Source organism: Microplitis mediator, chromosome 8 (genome assembly GCF_029852145.1).
Source record: "Microplitis mediator isolate UGA2020A chromosome 8, iyMicMedi2.1, whole genome shotgun sequence".
Classification (NCBI taxonomy): domain Eukaryota; kingdom Metazoa; phylum Arthropoda; class Insecta; order Hymenoptera; family Braconidae; genus Microplitis; species Microplitis mediator.
This window is the reverse complement of record NC_079976.1, coordinates 2,561,002-2,583,604: the sequence shown is the minus strand read 5'-3', so window position 1 is coordinate 2,583,604 and position 22,603 is coordinate 2,561,002. Positions and strand designations below refer to the sequence as shown.

The 22,603-nt window shown below is 35.8% G+C and overlaps 2 protein-coding genes across 3 annotated transcripts in view; one reads left to right on the top strand and one right to left on the bottom strand.

The window, feature by feature from the left end:
- Positions 1 to 8,344, bottom strand: part of LOC130672634 (Krueppel-like factor 6) — a 137,070-nt gene extending 128,726 nt beyond the window's left edge. Inside the window, exon 1 of the mRNA XM_057477280.1 lies at positions 7,096 to 8,344. Within this exon, the coding sequence (XP_057333263.1) occupies positions 7,096 to 7,197 (102 nt within the window). The 5' untranslated portion in view covers positions 7,198 to 8,344. The remainder of the gene's footprint in view (positions 1 to 7,095) is intronic.
- The window catches only part of LOC130672639 (uncharacterized), a 259,637-nt gene that overhangs the window by 113,834 nt on the left and 123,200 nt on the right, over positions 1 to 22,603 (top strand). The window lies entirely within an intron of this gene.

Sequence of the window (22,603 nt, the reverse complement as noted above, 5' to 3'; positions counted from 1 at the left end):
AAATTGTAATTATGAATTTAAAAAATTAGTAATTAAAAAGTTGAAGTACTGTGAAGCCTGGTTCCGATTTTTTAGTGAGAAATAATTAAACTCAATAAATGGTAAATGGAGTATGAAATTAAAAAAAAAGTAAATAAATAGTACAGTGACGCGTAATTAAATAAACGATATTTAAGTGGGAATGGTTTAAAAAGTAAACTCGTTTGGGTTTATAAATTAACGAACGTTAAAAAAAATGTAGAAACATTCGCAGACTCTTATCCTAGGCACACGTGTTGCGAGTGTACTCAGAGTGTTATATATACCCAGGTATACATATATATAGCGGGTACCGGTTCACGAGAATGAACGTCTCGTTGCCTATTCCAGCGTGGGCAAGTGCTGGTTGCAAGCATGCACGCGGATGATGGAGTAATGGTGAATAGTGTGAGAGAGCCAGCGAGAGAGTAGAGTAGAGTATAGTAGGGTATAGTATACAACAGAACATAGTGTAGTGTAGTAGAGAAACGAGACGAAGGAAGCGAGAGGGAAAAAGGGAATGGAACGGAACCAGGCCGCTGGTAGTACACTTGCCGGCCGGCGATCAATATCAGTTTTCCGAGTTGCACCGTTTCGATTCCAGCCAGCCGCAAAGGCTCGTGTAGTCGCCGTAGTCCCAGACTTTCCCCCTTGGCACACACAACTACTCTCTCAATACGCTCTCTTTACTTGGTTATTCTCTTTTTAACCCACACTCTTAACGATTCTTCTTTCTTCCACCTTGAAACCCGTCGCGTGTTCCCAACACAATACCAACTTTGCCGCGACTCCATCCGATCCCCTCAATGGCTTACCGTTCAGCCACATGCCAACTAAAAACACGATTTTCTCGACGATACTCCTATACATACATATATATACGACTCGAACGAGCAACACATTCACACATATCGTATCGCGTAGTATACAACAGCAGGCGAGAACCGAGAAGAGAAAATTTTGTTACAGACACGCTTTAATGAAGCCGGAAATGATATAATGATGCGCGCGGATAAAGCGGAAGCGTTCCGTCCTTGATGCAAATTAACGTGGAAATCGAAATATACTTTGCGGTTTTTAAAATTAATTAGTTGTTATTAAAATAACAAATCAATAGTCGAGCGCATTATTACTTGTGCAGTCACCCGTTGATAATCAATTAATTATCAATTCAAGACTTAATTGGTTATTTATTATCTACGAATTCTGTACTAATTACCTGTTACGTATAATTAAAATATACAGTGACGCTGGAGACTGGGGCACCACGGACATCTATCAGTGTAATTAATTCTTTAGTAGTCTCGTGCGCGAATACGGTTCGTTTTTATCATCTTATTATTTTAAGAATTTCAAAAATCTCCATGACTTATTGATTTTTTTAACTCAAACCATTTATTTATCTTGAGCGACATGAAAAAATCTTTTGTAGCTCCGTTTTACTGAGAACTTTATGTCGCTCAAAAATTATTAATAATTTATAAGAATAAACTATGAATTATTGATGTAAAAAAAATTTTTCGATGTCCCGTTGTGCCCCGACCTTCTCTATATGATTTTGATGTGACAGAAATTTTTCTTATAAACCGTTCGTTCTAGTTTTAGGTACTTAAAATAGAGGCATCGACAATGATGGAGCATTCAATAACTTTCGACTTCTAAAGTTTATATATATATACACATATATATGTGTGTGTGTAAACTATATGATATGACGGTAGTTTACTAATTTAGTTTATCAGCAGAGGAATTTATAGACTAATAATTCTAATAAATCAAGGCACTAAATTCATATGACGTCACTTAAATTTTATTTTATATAATTTTCGAGTCCACACTTCCGGGATTTAATTATAATAAAAATTCTGATGAAGTGCCAATAAAATATTAGTGGACAAATTGGAAAGTTAATTGACGAAAGGATGAAAAAACATGTATATATATTTTAAAAATAAAAAACCGGTCGATTGTTGAGTAAAATCAGGCGACAGGAATTTTTGAACGGATCTACTCTTGGGTCTTTGTAATAATAATTAGACACTCAACTGTAGCAGATAATTTCAGCAGAACAAGGACTTGCGCTTTGACTTGTTTCATATATATATATATATATATATATATGTATGTATGTATGTATGAATATATGTGTGTATTGTACGCGTCTAATGTATTTACAGAGCTGGAAACCCATTAACGCTTGCGTCTGAGTCTCGTATCGCGAATAGAAACTCATCTAATCGTGTATATGTACAGTGTATAAGTACTCGGTACTCATGAGTACGAGTTAAGTAGAGACAGTAAAGAATAAGGAAGAAGTTTAACAAGTCCACGACTTATCAACCAGGCCGTGAGAACACGCGCGAGCCAACTGTGCTGATCAACACTGTATTGTGTACACATGAGAATTCGAAAAAAAAAAAAATTAACAGTGTCAGCTTGATTCTATTTGCTCATTATAATTTAGTTCACTCAGACGACGAAATCTTAAAAAATTAAGTTGGCTTATTGTATGCATTATATTTTTTTATTGAGCCTGAAAGAGAGAAGCGATCGATGTCGGGTGAGTGAGTCTGCGCGAAAAGTCGCGGCTGAGAATAATAAGCCGTCTGTTCTTCTCGTATTAATAGACGGATCGACTGATGGATTGTATTCGTTCTGAATGCCAGAGTTAAGAGTTAAGAGTTGAAAATTATTTTAGTAGCATGGATACGATAAATTATAAATAGAAAATTATAAAATATTAAGTTGAGATTGAAAAATATAAGATAGAGGTGGATTTTAAATCCGACCAAGTGCTAATTAATTAATATAATATATGTATATATTTATTGTATATATGTATGGATGTATGTATGAGGAGGAAGAGTTTTTAAGCTGAGGGATTGCTGGATGAATCGATGTCAAGTTGTTAGTTCTCGTCTCATCGCATATTATTTTTTCTCCTCGACAATTTATGTTATATATATATTATATATATACATATATATATGTAGTGTAATATAGCGGAGATGTCTGACGAGGCAGAAATGAAACACTCGAATAATGAAAGAGTGACGGAAGATCAACTCATCGTCGTTGTACTCTGGGTAGAAGAATAAAAAATATATAGATATAGATATATATATATATATAAATATAAATATAAAAAGAACAAGTAAACTTGACGGAGACCCTTACAGTCAGATTAGTAAATGCGAAGAGAAAAAATGATATTTTCCAACGAGAAATGAAGACGAGTGATGAGGAATGAGGCGCGAGGGTGAAAGTAAAAATGGCGACGCCAAAGATAAGAGCGATAAAAATTATTAGTTATTTATTGCAGACGAATATTTTCTTTATCTAATGAAGGAGACGGTGTAAAACGATTGGCAATAAAAGAAGACTGAGGTATTAACAAAGTAAAGGTAAAAGTATAAGCGGGAAAGTAAAGAGGTGCGGGGAGAAAAAGGTGAAAGAGGACCTTAACGAAGTGCAATTTAATCCACCTTGACGCTGACGCTTCTATCCAAGAGCTATAACGCTTTTTTACCCGGGTATCAACTCGCATTATTTTTCTATCTTATTATCCGAGTTGACCATTAAAAAAAATTTTATGAGACAATTGAATTAAGTAAATCAACTTTTGCTATTATATTTTAAAGCGTCTACTTTTTTTTTGGAGTCTCTTTGCACAGAAGTGGATGTAAGGGGAACTTTGATTAGCTCTTAATCAAGTGACAGACAGTTGATCCTTGAATTGGTAACGCAAGTACGGAAAGCGCAGCAGGTGGCAAATGCTCGATTGACCTCAAACACACTCATCCACACATACGACACTATTAAACCTACTGACACTTACGACGCATGTAAATTCTACTGTCTATTAAATTTCACTTACTCGACATTAGGAGCTAGAATGAAATGAAATAAAAAAAAACAGTCGTCGTAATTTAAAATTTAAAAATATTAATATTTTCCCAGTCCTCTCTATTGAAAAAAAAAAAAAAATTCAACCGAAGCCCGTCCGTGGGATCTAAAAATAAAAAATAACTGGGCAAGTGGTCCCTCTTTTTACCACAACGTAAACAAATAAACTCTGGCAAGTGAACGTAAATCGATTGAACATCAATCGTTACAATATTTACCAAGAAATAATTTAACCTCCGTAAATAAAAGTAAAAAAAGAGTATTGATGAATGGGCGAATAAAGGAAAAAAAAATTAGATGGTAGATAGTTTGAATAGTCGTAAAATTGGGGAGAGGAATCACATAAACAAACTCGCGTTATTCGTTTGATACCGGGAATGGGGATCCGTTTTGTCGGTAGTCCAGGGGTGCCGAGTGCCGGGGATAATTCGTCCAGATAGTCACGCTCGAATTAGCCCGCCTCGCGATGAGCTGTGTGGGAGAGAGGGGGAGGGCAACGGCGTTTGCGAGTGCTCCATCTCTGCGGATGCTGGGAGCAGACCAGGGACAGAGACAGACGACGGTGATGTAGGTGGCTGTATACCTATAGATTGGACAGGAACCGAGAAGAGTACGAGAGAAAACAGAGAGCCGATAAAACAAATTGAACGGCGGACCGACATGGCTCGAGTTCGATCGTTGCTAGAGCAAATTCTGCGGTCGTTTTGAGCGTCATTATCCATTGCGTGCCTCCAAGTTAACTTTTATACAAAAATTTACGGTTTCCAACTGATAAATGGGATAAATTATTTTATATAAACAGTTTTCTATTCTGTTGTGCCACGGAAATTAACATAAATTAAGTTTCACGGCAATTATTATTTTAAAATGATAATGATAATTAACAATAGATGATTATAATAAAATGCATGACAGTTGATTTCGTCAACAGAATGGAATGGAGAGAGTACACAGCGATGTATAGACTACGAAATGAATGAGAATGGAAGGTCATGACAAGGTCTGATGAATCCAGAAAGAGGTTGGGGTCATCGAGGATTAACAATAGCACTTTTCCATAGACACTCAAGAGGCGTAGAGGAGAAAAAGAGGATGAGTATAATACACATGTGTACTACTTTTACTCTGCTGCTGCTACTAGTGTGTTAACTCCGCAGCGGGTATGTGGATGTGGATGTGAATGTTAATGTTGATGTTGATGCTGATGTGTTGGTATTGTGACACAAGACACACACATTGAAAAAAAATAAAGAAGGTACATCTTTCACAGAACTCACATTGCGGAGCATTGTACACTACGGCATTGTTTCATAGTTCTCTACACAGTCGATGACAGTAAGGACTGAGGGATAAACTGTTACGAGTTACCAAAGAACGGAATAATAGTCGGCAGGTGGAAAAACTAGTGCGCGTTTCAGGTTTATAGTTTTTTTACTCATACGTATTTTTTAAACGGTTCTCTTTCGTTGGATATTTGAAAATATTTAAGTATAGAAGTAGAGCGGGAATTTTTTAAATAAATTATTTTATGATGCTAAGATTTTTGGAGGCTTTAGATTTTAGATTTAAATTTAAAAAATGAAGTTATATATTGAATCTGTATATAAATGTAACGAAAATATTGTGAAAAAAAAGGCAAATTTGGGCATTCAGTGACGCGTCATCGGAGCGACACGAGCCCCGAAATGACGTCCGGATCCAATCTGTAAAATTGCATATGGAAGCGCCATCATCCCATTTTCCGACGCGAGTTCTCTTTCACTCCATCCCTCATTTCGGTATTATATGTAACCGGGTTCGTCACTGAGTGCGCTCGCAGGTGACACGGGACAGAAAACTTTAATTTCCACGATGGCGAATCTGCGTCGACCCCCGACTGTTGTCTCCCTCCAACGCTCTCCCTCTCTCACTTTCCCCATTCCCTCTCTTTATAGCCTATTATATATAAATATAAAGCGAGAAATCTATCCATCACCGCACGTACCAGTTGGTTCGCACACAGCGCTGCACATAAATATTAAATTTGAATCGGCGTCAAGGCAACACTACCAGCGAGACATTAAACATAGACTTGGGCGCCAAACATACGCCGTGAATCCCTTTGAATAATTTTCATGGATAAAAATAACATGTACAATATTACTTTTATAAATATATATGTATAACGGTAGCCCATCTTTATAAAAACATCCGCACACACACACCCACACACTCTATATCCCCAACACAACAAAAGATATATTTTAATTTACAATGCATCCAGCATTTTTGACCTCCGATTTTACCTTTTCGTTATCTTAACCACGTTGTTTAATATCAAGACCGGTTCAACGTATTCTTGTATAATATGTGCGTGCGCACGTGAGTAACTGAGTGCGTACGCACCCACGCAACTTCTCTCACGTATAATCGACGTACCGTGACTCGTATAATTCTTATTATATATCCTTATATTTATACATATATACTACACACATATATCTATCTATATATATATATATATATATATATGTACAAACTATAAATGAATACATTGATAGACACATAGATATTTATATGCACGTGCGTAAAAAATTAAAAAATTCATATAACGTTTTTTTTTTTTTTGTTGACCAGACTCATAACTTAGTCAATGGTATAATGAAACGGCTGACTATTTAAATAAAATAAAAAACGGTAATGTAACGGCCGTTACGCTTGAAAGTTCTTAAGAAATTTAACTCGTAAACTCATCGATTGCACTCTTACGTATTAAATCTAACAATTTCTTGATACAAAAAAACACATATACACATATATATATGTATGAATGTACATATATAGTAAATGTGTGATTTTATCCAAGACTTTAAGACCCAAGACTGAGGTCACCTTAACAAGATTTCTAATCAAACACGTTTTGCTTGTTTTTCGGCGCGAATACTTAACTCGTGACTCTGATTTAACTTTTGCAAATGTAATCTCCGTATATATGTGTGTTGTATATATGTGTGTTTGTATATAGAGGCTGTATTGTAGATGTTTGTGGCAACATTAAGCACGCGCTTAGTGCCAATGCTGTAGTACAGAGCCATTAGCGGAAGATTATGATGATAATAATGGTATATGTATATGTATATATGTATATATGTAGGTATATATAGGTCGTAGAAGCATTGATCTCTCACTTACCTGTTGCCAGTGATCCTCGAGCGACGGCTGCGCCGAAAAATATCCGGTATCATGAATGTCCTGCAACTCTCTAAATATATTCCCGCTCGGCAGGATATCCATGGCTGTCTTATTGATAATTAATTAACAAATAAATATATATATATATATATTTATATATTTAAATAATAGCTTATCCACCCACACTTTCAATACTTTACTATACAAAATGGTTAACTATTTGTTAATAACTTGCTCACTTCACGATCAACACCCGCGGATTTCAAACGCTGATGAGTAAACGCTCAATATTTCAATGTTGGACACTTGGTAAAAAAATCCGCACTTGTGACTGACCATCGGAACCGGTCTGTACACTTGACCGACGATCACGATTACTCTTATTATTATTTTTTATTCAAATATCAATATGACCACGCACTCTGTAGTATCAAATATCTTAGCTCGAGATATCGAATCCAGATTACCCACCAATTATTATTATTATTATTATTAATTTAATAATAATATCGACATCAACACTTGCGCGCACTGTTAAATAATCGGTGATCAGAGTTTACTTGTAGCAAGAGCTCCACAGTGAGTTCTGAGGACGTGGAGACGCGTTTTTAACGCGAGTGTATCCATCATATGCAGCCAGAAACCGGCAACAGAATTGGAGTAGAGTTAGAATGAGATGATGATGACGAAGGAGTAGGAGGAGAATAAGAAAAATCTCCTCACCACGTGAAACGTAAGCCGGCAACCGGCTTCGTAACCAACCTTGAATTCACTCTTCGTGATGTCACGGAAGTCACTCTTGAGATAAATATATAAAATCACTCCCTTTATCCTTTTAAATAAAATCCTACTCCATACTACACTATTATTATTATTTAAAATTCAAAATTTAAAATTCCCGCGACATAAAATAATTAAAGAATAAGACACTCACTGGTAATACAGTCAAGAGTTTAAAATAACAATAAACTACAGAGCGTATCCATCGGCTAGTAGTAACGGCATTAGGATCAGACGTACGAAAAATAAAATGATGTTCTACTTAATTAGTAGATAGTACTGTTAGTGCAACCATTAAAACCCGATTTGTTGGCTCCGATCTCGCGGATAAGAGATAAGAGTTTAGATACGAGCTACGAGATCAACTAAAAGTGATAGTTACGGTGTAAGGTAACTATGACGATCACGTATTTTTTAGCTGGAACGCACAAACTCCCCTGCCCGAGTGCTGAAGAGTGACTGACGTTCCGTGTGGCGGTATGGCGTGCGGAGACCCTCGACCGACTCCGAAGGCACACGACAATCCCCGAATAAAAGGCTGCTCCAATCGCCGGCGTTCGCGTCGCTGCCGGCGGCCGCGATATTTTTCGGTGGCAGCACCAGTCTGACTTTTATCTCTCTCTTTGCTTGTCACCATCGATAACTAAACGGTATGGAGCATTATGTGGATATTACTGTATTCACTATTCAATATATGTAGTATATATATACATATATATATATATATAGGAGACGGCATTATGTACGAATAGATATACAACATACTACTGAAAGTACGTATACGCTGTACTGTGATATTAATTGTCAGAGGAATGTTAATTATCGAAAGAATTTCTCTGTCATTAGTATACACATTAAATATTCATTAAGGGATATCAATGTACATTGATAATATATATTTTCAGTAAATGAGTTATTTTCATAATAAAAAGTTATTATTTTTAAATTATTATATTTAAACTTCGCGGTTTTTAAACGGATGCACATTTTTTTCCTCTTGCATATAAATTTAATGGAATTTTACACTAATGTCAATGACAAAAAAAAATCAAGATACTGAAAGTAGCAGACAAATTTTCAAAAATTGCACAAAAAAATGTTTGTGCATATTCTAAAAATTGTATTTTATTTACAAGTAAATTGATTATAAAAAAAACAAAATTGTCTGATGTCTGATATTTTAGTATCATAAAAAATCCGGGGTATAACGGATTTTTTTTTTTCAATAAATTTTGGAGTGGCCGTCATGCGCCTTGGCTGCTAATAAATTTAAAAAATAATTCTTTGCATAGATTTTTTTAAATATGAATGACTGTTAAGAATGAAATTTATATGCAACGCGCCTAGAAAATGATTCATAGATTTAGAATGTTAGTAAATAAAAGTTAAGCATAACAAATGTATCGTATGAGAATGCCAAAGATTCGTAATCGTCTATGACGGGTTTATTGTTCTTTTTTATAAAATAAGAGAGAGAGAGAGAGAGAGTGGAGAGATGAGAAGAAGGCAGTAATTGAGAGGGAGCAAATGTTCAAGTTATCGAGTCTCGTTTCCGACGGAACTATTGTGAGTACTCGGCCGCTGACGTCACTTGATTGGACATATGCCCCACATCCGCTGGTAAGGACCACGATAGCAATATCTGCACGAAATATTTTTTGTTTAGGCGTAAAAATTATAAATATTCAAGGCTACAATTTGTTGTGGCTTTTTCATTTTTTTCAATAGCTTCTTTGTCCGGACAGCATAATTTTAAATTTTAGTTTTAGTTGTAAAGTTTGGAGACTAAACAACATCTCAAACAAAACACTTTTATGTTTTCGGCGCCCCGCTGTTGGTAATTTAATATCCAAATATTTTTTTTTTATTTATTTCTATTGGAGTCAAATATTTTTTCTTAAATTTCAAAAAATGGCGCCCTAGTTCTGCATAAAAATTAAAATTTATTATCATTTCATTGACATTCTCACCATGAGCAATAACTTTATGCGCTAATAAATTTCACGTAAGGTCACTTTCATTTTCAAAAATATATATTTCATTGTAGCTGACTTGACAGGTGAGTAAAAAAAATTAAACCGCTCTAATTATTTTATTGCATAAAAATAGTTGTATTAAACCGTGAGATTTTCATTGCTGAGTATTATTAGATATTTAATGAGAAGATTAAATTTAATCTTCGATAGTGTTTACATTTTAATTAGAGCTAAGAACGTTCACCTATTCTGTCTTCTCGCGACTTAGTAGTCTATTAATAAGTAGATAAAATTCATCAGTGGCCTTGTGATGTCATAATCACCCGAGTCGAAATTTAGAGCCTTTTAAAGTCGGACCTATTTCGGACTTGGAGGCTCTAAATAGAGTCTATTTCTATGTAAAATTAGGTCCGATTTTGGTTCCCGAGGTGCTACAAATTTCCGTTTTCGGTACTTGCGGGCTCAATCTAGGACCTGGAGAAAATTAAAATTAGGTCCGATTTAGGGCCTATTATTATTACGGGACTAATATTGTCGGACTTGAAGGCTCAAAATCGGACCTCTCAGTGAATGTTAGGACCTCCGGGTTCAAAGTCGGAGCTACAGGACTACAGGGCTCTAAATCGGATCTATTTAGGCCTTTAGGGACCTATATAGGCTCTAAATTTCGACTCGGGCAGTGATATATTAGATCAGTTATTTATTTAAAATTTCAAACGCAATATTTATATTCTGCGGACTATGGATCAATGACTGGCTGTATGTTAAAAATAATGAATCGACTGTAGCATAAATTCAAGCGAATCTATACCTTGGACTTCCTGACCTAAGTAAACTTATACCCCTGGACCAGAACGATGTATCTTAACCTCTTCTATACATATGTATGTATGTATGTATATATATGTATATATATATGAATGGATAGATGTGTAATGTGGTGAGGCTGTGAGGGTATCGTGTCTTATATAGGTAGTACTATACCGTGATTGTCCAACGAGTGTCTCGAATACGCTGTAGGTTGTACGTTCGACCTCTTACTCTCTTGCCGAACCGGGTTAGAATGCCTGGCGCCATCAATATTACCCCTCCTACTTTTTATTCTTGTGTTCATGTGCATTTGGAACGTAGCCCAGCTTTCTCGAAAACTACGCGCTCCGCGATCCAGCTTCGGTCTCACTCTTACTCCCACTGTTTTCATCCGCGTTCGCTCTGTTTTATATATTTTTTACTCCTTTTTTCACGAGATTTTTTATTTCTATTCGACAATGGGACGCTCGATCTGCGTACAGTGGACATCGCGGAACTGAAACCCGAGCCAAATATCCCTGGAAGCATTGAATTGAAATATTAAAATTCGTTTTGAGAGACAAACGACTCGCAGAAACTGTTTTAACAGATTTTGAATTTCGCAATAATTACATTACGAATAAAAAAAAAAAAAAAAAACGAAATAACAGAGTGAGGGAATTAATGACCAGTATTTATTGACCGTTTGAACAAAACTTTTTGGGGGGAGAAAGTTTTATTAATTTCATGGTGAAGTTTAATTTTAACTCGAGTATCATTATAATTATTTATTTAAATACATGCTGTAATTTATTGAGATAATTTATTTTATCTGAGTGGTAAAAGTTTTCGGCATCAGCGAAATATTTTTGATAAAAAATAAATACGAGTAATCGCGATGTTAATCCTTTGCAAACATGAGCTCATATTTAATTATATCATACACGAATTAAATCAATAAAAAAAATTAAATAATCCAATTACAAAAGACCGCGGATTATTTAATACGATTTTTATTTTTAAAATATCGAAAAATCGCCGAAAATTTTTTTTTTTTTTTAATAGTTTATTTTGATGCTTAGAAAAAACTGCGGCAAGTCGGCCACCTGGCGATGCCGCAACTCCGAAATTTTTAGAAAAAAAAATTATTTATTTTTAAAAAATTTTTTTATATTTTTTTTAAATTACGGAAAATCGAACGAAAACGATGACGGGGTAAATTGAGCCAGAATTTTTTTTTCATACCGAATTTTTCTATTTATATTCTTGACCATGATCGACTATATTTCAAATTCGTTTTACAGTTATTTTTACAAAACTCTGCTATAAGAAAAAAAAAATATAAATAAAAGTTTCATAAATAAAATTAGTATATTTTTAAAATTAATTATAAAAACAAAAAATAAATGTAAAAACACGTAACAGAGTTTTTTAAAATAAAAAATAATATTCAGGGACAAATAATCATTTAACTTATCTATGTTATGATCGTTAAAGGTCCTTCCGGCGACTTTATGACATTTCCACGAACCTCGTTACAATACATTATACCGACTTCGTATTTTTCCTCTTTACTTATTACTTTTTTATTTTTTCTACCTCCCTAAAAAAAAATAACAGCAGTAACAACTTAATTACCCAAAGCCACATAAATACTATTACAATTAAAATAGTGTCATTTAATTTGTGAAGGAACGACAGTAACATTTACATTTACATTAACATAAACAAATACACATATATATATACATATACCTAAATATAAATATAAACCGCGATATTATTTTCGTAATCGGAAGCACGAAACCCGTGTCATTACTTAATTTACATTATTTATTATTATTATTATTATTTTTCTGAAAACAAATTTCCGTCATTAATATATATATATATACATATATGTATATGTGCAAAACAACTCTCGAAAGACGTAAATTACTAAATCGCGTGTTAATTTTTTTTCTGTAAAAACCTCTCACTCTCTACGACGGTTTTTTATTATTATTATACGAATATGAAAATAAAAATATATATAAATATATATATTTAATAATCTTGGTGGCGGATGCATCGTCACAAGTGTCCCTAATACAATGGGCCTCGGTGGCCATACAAATAAAATATAATAACAATATAGTAGGGGGTATGTGCGTGTACGTATGTATGAGCAGAGTCTCAGACATAAATAAGAATTTAACGATGAGGAGAAACATGGATAAAGTGACGTAATTCAGGTTGCATAATGCCTAGAGTTGGTGCACAGCAATGAGCCGACATACTGGCGCACATTAGTCGTGCCTAAGCGTGTGAACCATTCGTGTCAACTATTATTCTAGGACGGCCCTCCTATCCACTATGCTCAGAACCACGAGAACAGTACACTAGGCGTTGAGTACAACTAAACGCAGAACGTATAACGTCGACGGCTACGACAACGCACGCTTGGCTCAGCTCGACGGTTATGTTCGCTAGATGTGTACTTCTCTGCTCTTATATTATTGTATATATTATATATGTTATATTATATACTCAGCACACATCGTACATAACATATGTATATATATATATATATATATATGAGGATGAGTAGAGTCACTAGACGCCAAGCTGGTACTAGTGCTGTTGCTGTTGCTGGTGCATGTCGCGCCATCATCACCAGCACACACTCGCATATCCTTGAAGCCGCAGGAATTTGTGGGACGAGGCCGAAGAGAAGTTTACTACTCTCTGTTATCCACGTCTATTTCCATTATACACACGAAGATGAATTGAAGAATTTAACGCCGCTGGCCTTGTTGTTCAAAATTTACTTTAAACATTCTATTATTTGGAAAAAAAAAATGGAAAATTCAAAATTGCACACCTCAATCGCACATTTTATTTTTAATCATTACTTTTATTTTTTTTTTTAATTTTTTTATTCAACTTTTAAATTACTAATTTGATTTTTTTATTTCTTAATTCCAGTTTAGTTTTTTTTTTATTTAAATTTTTCTAAATATCCCGCATTTTTGTTGTAGATGTCGCTCTTTTTTTTTCAGTCCTACTGTTTTATGTTAGTGCTGCTGCCAGTAGTTGATGGGGAGAAAAAAAAATTTACTTTTGTAATAATAACAATAGTAAAAATAAAAATGACCGCTAAACTTTTCGTGAATAATCAGTCTTATTATTTTATTTAATTACAATTAAACTATAAGGATTTAGACAGTAATTTTCGATAGGGTTCTTGTGATCAAAAATACAAAGATAATAAAAAAAAGTTAGGCCGATTAATTGTGTCTATCGAGAGTTATTTGGTTTACTAAGTTTCATACAGGACAATTGACAACTCGTGTCATTGGGATTAAAATAATTTATATTTAATTAATGGAATAATTAATCGACTTAATATTGGGTCGAAGTTATTCTTCAATAAATTGTCTTTGTGTTGGTATAAAATTTGACCCATTTTAGTGTAATCGAAAAAGTCTAGAGATAATTTAATGTGAGTGAATGCCCAGAGAGGAAAGTACCACGGGCCCAGGCTTGGCCCAAGCCCGGGTAATAATTGTAACGGCCAAGGCTAGGTTACCCAGTCCCGGCCCAAGCCTGGCTTGCCATTGAATGGCCAAGGCTAAGTTACCCAGTCCTGGCCCAAGTCTGGCTTGCCATTGGATAGCCAAGACTAGGTTACCCAGTCTTGGTCCAAGCCCGGGTAATCATTGTAACGGCCAAGGCTAGGTTACCCAGTCTCGGCCCAAGTCTGGCTTGCCATTGGATGGCCAAGGCTAAGTTACCCAGTCCTGGCCCAAGCCTGGGCCAATATAGGTGTGCCAAAGCTAGGTTCCCCAGTGCTGGGCCAAGTAGGGGCCCGTTGTTCAACTCTGGCAGCTCCTGTATGGGTGAGTAAAAAAATTTAGAGCGGTCATAAAGCACACCAGCGCTTTCGTGCTTGAGGTGTGCAATAATAATAATAAATATTGTTATTTTTTTTGGCAAAATTTAGAATATGTAGTGGAAATAAACCCACAAATTCTGGACCGAATTAATGTTTCGAAATTTATTTTTTCTCGCGAATTTTTTATGAAATATATTAGATAATTATTTTTTTTGAAATATCTAGACAAAAATTAATTTTGAAACATTAATTTGCACGAGGACTTGGCATAAATTTTTTTATTGTATGTATATATTTTTTTTTTAATAAATTTAAATTTAAATTAAAATAAAATAATGTGAATTTTTTAATATGAGAATTAAAACGTTTAGTTTATATTCAGTCAAAAGGATTACATAAAAAAAAATAATCCGTGATTTTTTTATTTCTTTAGTTGATGCTGAGTATTTAGAGGATTAATTTATGTCCAATGAGTTTTAATTTATTTTTTTCATTGTCTTCATCGTCAAGGGAGATAAAAAAAATTACAAAGACGAGGACGGGGAGATGAAATCGTAGATGGAGATGGAGAAGAAGTTTAAAAAAGTAAATAAAGACCAGAGTTTAGAAGAGACAGGAGTGAAGAGAAATTAGCCAGATAAAGTAATTCCATGGCGTCCGAGTAAAAGGACTTTTTGATGAAAAAAATATTATAAATATTCGTCAGATCGACGGCAACGCGTTTAAATTCTATCAGTTTATCACCGTGCGATCTTAGCGTTCCTGCGGTCCGAAACCGTATCCGCGATTATTATTAACGGCCCGAGGACTCTATACTGTAAAATGCCTTAATCTTGTATAATCCTATCGCGCCAGTCCAGATGCCGGTGCTAAGCCGGTAGTCACTACTCGGTGAAAATCCTCCGGACTCTTTCCATGCACGACAAACTCGGAACAAAAGAATGTATCGTACTATTATCATCCAATATATACAGATATATATATATATATATTATTATCGCTCGCACCCAAACGAAACAATGCGCGTATTAATTTATAAAAAATCTGTTTACACTTATTTACCATACATACACAGTATTAAGAGATAAAATTAATACGATAAATCAGAATTTATACCCGAGCGGCTCGATAAGCAATGCTGCAAAAAAAGCCCAATGCGATCTGTTTGTTTACGTATCAAATATCACCCTTCATGTGCTCAGAATGGGATTGCATCGAGACTACAGACAATCTATATAGATGTACATCCATAAGGGTAGAAAGTGTGTAGCTATATATTTACAGATATATATATATATATATATATATGTATGTGTGTAGCTATAGCTGGACCCTCATATCTACAAATCGGCAGGGACACTTTCTGTTGACGATTTCTAAATCTTATTTTTTTCACACTCAATCTATCTCTTGCGTACAACGAGGGTTCACTCAAGTGGATACTCAACACACAGCCTATGAATATAAGAATTTACTCGTTAAGTAAACGATGACAACTCTCCATGCGGGAGCTCTACACGGAGAAAAATAAATGATTGGAGTTATCATACTAAATTTGTAGCTGCAATCATCTAGGATGATTAAAAAATTTTTCAGTGTAAAGATGGTTAGTGCTACAATTTGTTATAATTGCAGTTACCATTTTTTATAGTAACAGTTACCATCAGGATGATAACAGTAACCATTAAGATGATTACAGCTACTATCAGGATGGTAATATTTACCATCAGGATAATAATGTTTTCTATCAAGGATAGTGATAATTTATCACTGATAAAAACACTGATAAAGAAAAAAAAAAATTATTAAATGCTATAAAAAAAATTGATCAAAAATTCAATAATTTTCAAGTACTGGTGCAAAATTATAAATTTTTGATTACAAATATGATGACAAACATACTTAAATTTTATTTATAAAATTTTTACAAAAAAATGACAATTATTTATTTTTTACAATTATTTAAATCCATAATTTGATGTTTAAAGTCTACTTGTCTTAGATGGTAACTTTAATCATCTTTAATGGTAACTACTACAATTTCTGATGGTAACTGTAACCATCTAGATCGTAAATACAACTATTTAAAATGATAACTGTAACTATCTCTAATTAACATACATGATTGTAACAGTTACCATAAATATGATTTATACAATCATCCAGATAGTTGTCACTACCATCGGGTTGATGGTAAAAAATTTTAACATAAATAGATAGTAACTGCAATCATTTAATTTTCTGAGTGTATGTTACAATAAAAACCTTCATCAATCCGATTCCCCGTATAAGTTTTATTTATATTTTCTCAGTTGTCAGATTCGTATTTTTTTACCTCGGATCTGTAACTATCCGCGGGATTAAAATTTTTTTGTGTACCGATCCCTGTTACTTTGAACTTATGAGCGAGATAGCAATTGAGTAATCATCGCATGTTGGATTGTTTTTTTTTAAACTCCATAAAGTCGCTCACGCAATCTCGTAGGTTTGCTATCTTACAAGTGATATCGTTGCTGAAGCACAAGCATTTAATTTCCCTATCCGGGGTGATCGTCCAAGTTTGTCCCCAGGCAGGGGAACGGGACAAAAAAATCTAAATAAAGACCGTTCAAAGGAAAAAAAATAATAAAACCGGGTCTCGTTTACTCCCTGCAGCTCTGGAAAGGAGCGCTGGGGTGAGAGGCCAGTGCCAAGGAAGCATCAATTAGAGGAACCCGGAGGCCTTTCCCTTCCCTCTCGCCCTTTCTCTTTACCTTTTCAGATAAGTGCGTACGCCGAGTTAAGTGAGGGTAACTAAAAAAAAGGGGTTGATGTTGAATCTGGAACACAAAGATCGCAATTTAGCTCTCCCTCCTTAATTTTGTACTAAAGTATTCCTATTTATTTTCTTTATCCCAAGCTATTTTGTCGTACCGAATTTTTTTTTTACTCCTTAGACAACAAAATAAAATCTGATTAAATGATTTTATAAAAAAAAAAAAAAGTTTACAGATAAAGACAAGATTTAAATATCAGAGTTAAGACTAAGACGAGTGTCACACTTTGGATTTAATCCGATTTAACAGGATCAGCATTAGTGGGTCAGAATGTTCAAATTACTCACCTCAATGCTTCCTTTCTCATCTTACTTCCAAAGGAAACAGATAAACATAATAATAATAATAATGATAATAATAATAGGGATAATAAAACTCAACAAATAATAACAAACACTTGTGCAAGTTAAATACACTTGTTAAAGTCCTTATCCATCAGAAAAGTTATTTTTAAAATTTCCTCGGCGTTTTAATTCTTTATACCGAGAGGCTAATTTCAACAAGTTACTCGAGCCATTAGGGTCGTTATTTTATTCACGCACGAGTCCGTGACTAATTTTTCGAGATCCCGGGAGGCTCGATTTAATTTCTCTGGCTCTCGATCTTCATGATGGCCCATAAAGCCCGGGCGAATGCTGCAGACTCCGGAGAAAAACGCTGCAAGTTCGTCTGCTCAATTTATGCATAACAACTCCCTCAACCCATCGGCCTCACCCCCGCGACCCCTTATTTCTTGACTCCTCCCTTGGTTCGGTCCCGCCACATATACATCTTAACTCAGGTACGCGTGCCAACAGCGGCCGAAAGTCGACTGGTACTCAGCCACCGCTGCCTCGGAATCGTAAATTCAGTAGCAGCCTCTTATTTTTCCGCACAACCCTCTGGAACTCTAACTCATCCTCTCGACGTTCGGTTTTCTCAACAATCTACAGTCTACACTCCAGTCTACCGCCAACAGTAAACAGTTAAATATATATACAAATATATATCTGTAGATGTATATTGTATTTTCGGTATACATGAGAAAAATTTTACTCAGTATCGCAAAAAATCTCTGGGGATATCAGCGAAATATTTTATTTACGGTTTCAAACAAAGTTAAATCACGTCAAAATATTCGAATAAAATATATGAGGGCAGGAGGCAAAATGGGCCTCTCAGGAAAAAATTGCCGATTATTAGGATTTTTTTTTTGCTATTCCGAATTTTTTTTCGTGCTGAGCGAACATTTGATATCACAACGACCCCGTCATTGTCACAAAAAATTCTAAGTACGGTAAAATGAGCTCCGTCAGAAATAGAATGGGTGAAAAATTTTTTTCCGAGTTCCTACCCCTTGAAGACAGAAAAAAAATTGCTGCTTAGTAAAAATTAATAAATAAATTAATGGAAAAACTTTTAGCAAATAATTTTCAGATGATCCATTTCACCTCTTGCTCGTTTCGCTTTCTTGTAGTGTTTCAAAAAAAAAAAAAAAAAAAAACGGGCGCTCATTTCGACCCTCGACGGTGATTTTTTTGTAATATAAAAAATATGAAATTATTAGCCAGTCATACGAGCATAGGGAAAAAGACAATGTAGTCTTATTGATGCCCGGGGTGTAAGGATACGCAGAATAAAAATGAAAAGAGATGAAAAAAAGAAGGTGCTCTGTAGCACTTGCACAAGGAATCGTGCTTTAATGGACAAAACGAGTTTCCAGCCACGCGGTGCGATATTGCTTCCGCCTTTTTTATTTCCTCTCTCTTCTTCACTTTCCATCGTTGTTATCCTCACACCCTTTTCTCTTTTCCTTCCACCCTCTGCCTCTGCCTTTGCCCTCTTTCCTCTTTACTTTTCTATACTGTACAACCCACCGGCACCCGTTCGTTTCGCTTTTCCTTTATTTCTTCTCTCCAGCCTCTTCTCTCATTTTCGCAGCTCTCACGGCTGCGTTAAAATAACAAAGACCCTTTTTTCCTGCTGCTACACCTCTCGCTATTCTCAAATGATTATATTAAATGTTGAATAAAAAAATAATAAAGAAAAAGAAAAAAAAAATTCATTCTTTTTTGTCGAGTCTTTATTTTGTGTCGGGCGTCTGGGGAGCCGTTAATAAGTGATCGGAAACGTATACACTCTCCAGTAAACACGCGTCGATACATTTGTTGTTTCTTTACTCCATGTTTCGTCGACAGATCTCAGCTCCGGACAAAAAATGATAAATAAAACACGACAAAAAAAGTACAAGTTGATTTTAAAAACTCTCTCTTGTTTTTCCCGATACCGATATCAATACCCATTGTCAACTTCCGGTGCGGCCACAATAGTCTCGGAGATCGCCGCGGACTCAGACTGACACTCATATCGATAATCCAATTTGTCTTACTTTTGGGGTTAAATTCTCCAGAGATATGTCTTACTTTGATGCCGAGTTTTAGCGGTTGCAAAAAACAAGTTAACAGAGTTTCTGAGCGAGATGAGAATGAGCAAGGGAAGGGGTGGGGGAAAAGAATGAGGAAGGGGAAGGGGGAAGGGAGTAAAGAGAAAAGGATAGTAGATAGGGTAGAGCGTTGAGCCTGATGGATCGTCGATCGTTTGTCGTTCTTAACGCCGGCGGCTCACCAGCACCGTTGATATTCACAGACTGATGCTGGAAAAATCACCCGATTAGTTCTGTATTTCACCTCCTCCCAGCCCCTTTTGTCTATACCCACATATACATATATTCCTGTGTACACATGCACATTTAGGGGAGACCAAGGCATGACGGAATGCCGAAAAATTTGCTAAACAAAATTTTTTTCACTACCGTTTTCATAAAATTCGCGCCTAGAAATTTTTGAGCGTCTCAAATACTTGGGGTGAAACGGGTCTCTTTGAAAATTGTTCATTTTACCCTGAATAATTTTTTTTTCACGAAATTTATAAATAAAATGATGACAGATTCATTCGAAATAAATAAATTTGAATTATATCCGGTACTCAAAAGCCACGAGAATTAATTACTTGCTTAGATATCCCGTTGTGCCCTATATAGTCTCCCCTACATATATAATATATATATAGATTGAGGAAATCGTAAAATTCTATATACTTTTAACAACAGCAGAACCAGCATCAAAACCCTTATGAGACTGAGACATGCACCAATTTCACTTACGGTCATCACATCTGCCCTCATTAACTTTTATTTTCAATGCTCGAGCAAATAGCTGTATCCTATTAACGATTATTCATTATATTCATCTAGATAATTGGATTCAACTAAACAATGGTTGCAGCTGTCAGACACTTTATTGTTGCTTTATTTTTTTAACGACTCGGCTTGGACGAAAATTCCTCGGGATAAAAATGAGAGCGCAAAATTATGATGTGATGTAATTTTTTTTTAGTCAAACCACAACAGCTCTTGTGGTAAGCGTTTAAATTCCTGTTGCAGGAATGACAAAAAGAACACGATACCCTTCGGGTGTGGGCATAAAGGGTGAGTTGGAGCAGTTGATAATGTTGGGACAAGTGTAAGAGTGCAGACGGTGTGAGTTGTAATATAAAAAATACAGAGAAGAGGCTGAGAGGAAGTCTAGGGGGAGTGTAAGTCGAGTATACATACATATACATATATATGGTCTTAGAAAAGGGATGAGGGAAAGTGGCTTAGTCAAGTTCTTAATAATTCGTACGCATACTAAAGCCACGTGCCGGGGGATGCACAAAAGCATGCATACATGATTGTAAAAAAAAATAAACCCGAGGGTGGCAGAAGCGTACGTGCACTCTAACCCTCATAAGGCCAAGTCCAAAAGCACGTAAATTCACGCGAGCACCGAGTACCGTACAAGACTTTTATCGCGCGGAAACATTTACCAAGCGGTGGCATTTGCATGCAAACGCGACCTCTCTCCTTCCCTCTCTATTCCTCTATCTCTATCTACCGGCTGTCTATGTCCTCTTTTACGGTGACTTAAAACTCTCTGTCTTACTCTTGGCGCATTTTCAAGACTCTCGTTTGTGAGACCCTGAAAATTTTCCCTCTCCTGAACAATTCCGGCCGCAGCTTCCGCCCTCAGCTAGAAAAAATTCCTCCTACGGGCAGGGGCGAGGGCTGTTTTGTGTGCACATCAACAAAAAAAGTAACGGTAAAAAGCTGCGCGGCGTAGATGGAAAGCCTGAGAAAAAATCACAGTTTCATTGTTTATTTATTATTCTTTCCTTTTGTCAACAAGTCAGCGGTGAATAAGGCGTAGCTGCATTGTATCTCCCGTTTTAAAGGACTTCTTATTCATTTTTAAAAATAAAACATTTCGTTTTATTTCTCCGTTAAACAACACTCGTTTACCGTACAACCACTGCTATTTTTTGCGCCCACATTATATTTTCTCTTCGTTATTCAACCCTCGGTCTTCTTAAAAAACAAGGTGAGCTCTCTGGACGCATCGCGGTGTGTTACGGCCCCCATAACCATTACGAGCACTAGCTACTAGCTACTCGCTCATCCTCACCCCGGTTTATATCCTCCGTTAACATTTTCGGGGGCTCGGAATCTCTCCGCAGAATGTTTCCATAACGGTTAATTTCGCAATTCACCTCCGCCTTCCCGTGGGGCCCAAGTACCTCAGTCAACTCGACACTCACGTCGTCATCCCAGTATTCCCCGTTGGACGTTAAGGGGTGAAAAGAGCACTCAATATTTTTTTTCTTTCCTTTCACCACATTAACGACCCTCTCAAAATAATACACTAGTTTTTATCTCCTTTTACTCTTTTCCCTGGTTATTCTTTCTCATTTTTTTTTACCACATAATAATTTTCGGCAGTAGTGTGATGGGACTGAAAATTTTTATCAGGCGAAAAAAGAACGAGAGTCACTTTTACGAATACTTTCTAGAATTATTTATTCCCTGATATTAGGACGTGACTCCTCGGTGTAGCAGTCATCAGTAATGGTAACCCGATCCTTTGTTGTTGATGATGATGACAATGATGATGATGATGATGATGATGGTAGTCGGATACTCCTATTCATCCCTATGACATTATTTTTCGTGGTGACGTTACGCGAGAAAGCGACGTATCACCCGCAGCCAGGCATCCGGTCGGTTGAAAAACCCTTCCGACACGACGTGACTTGCGATGTTAACTGGAGCAAGGAACGTCATTCCATGAGCACGAGAGAGCTGAGGACAGAAGAACTCAGTCTACCCAGACAGAAAAAGAATGAAAAAGAGTAAGAGTAAGGTAAGACTACCGCCACACCATGAGGAAGACGTAGAAGAATAAGAAAACAAGTTG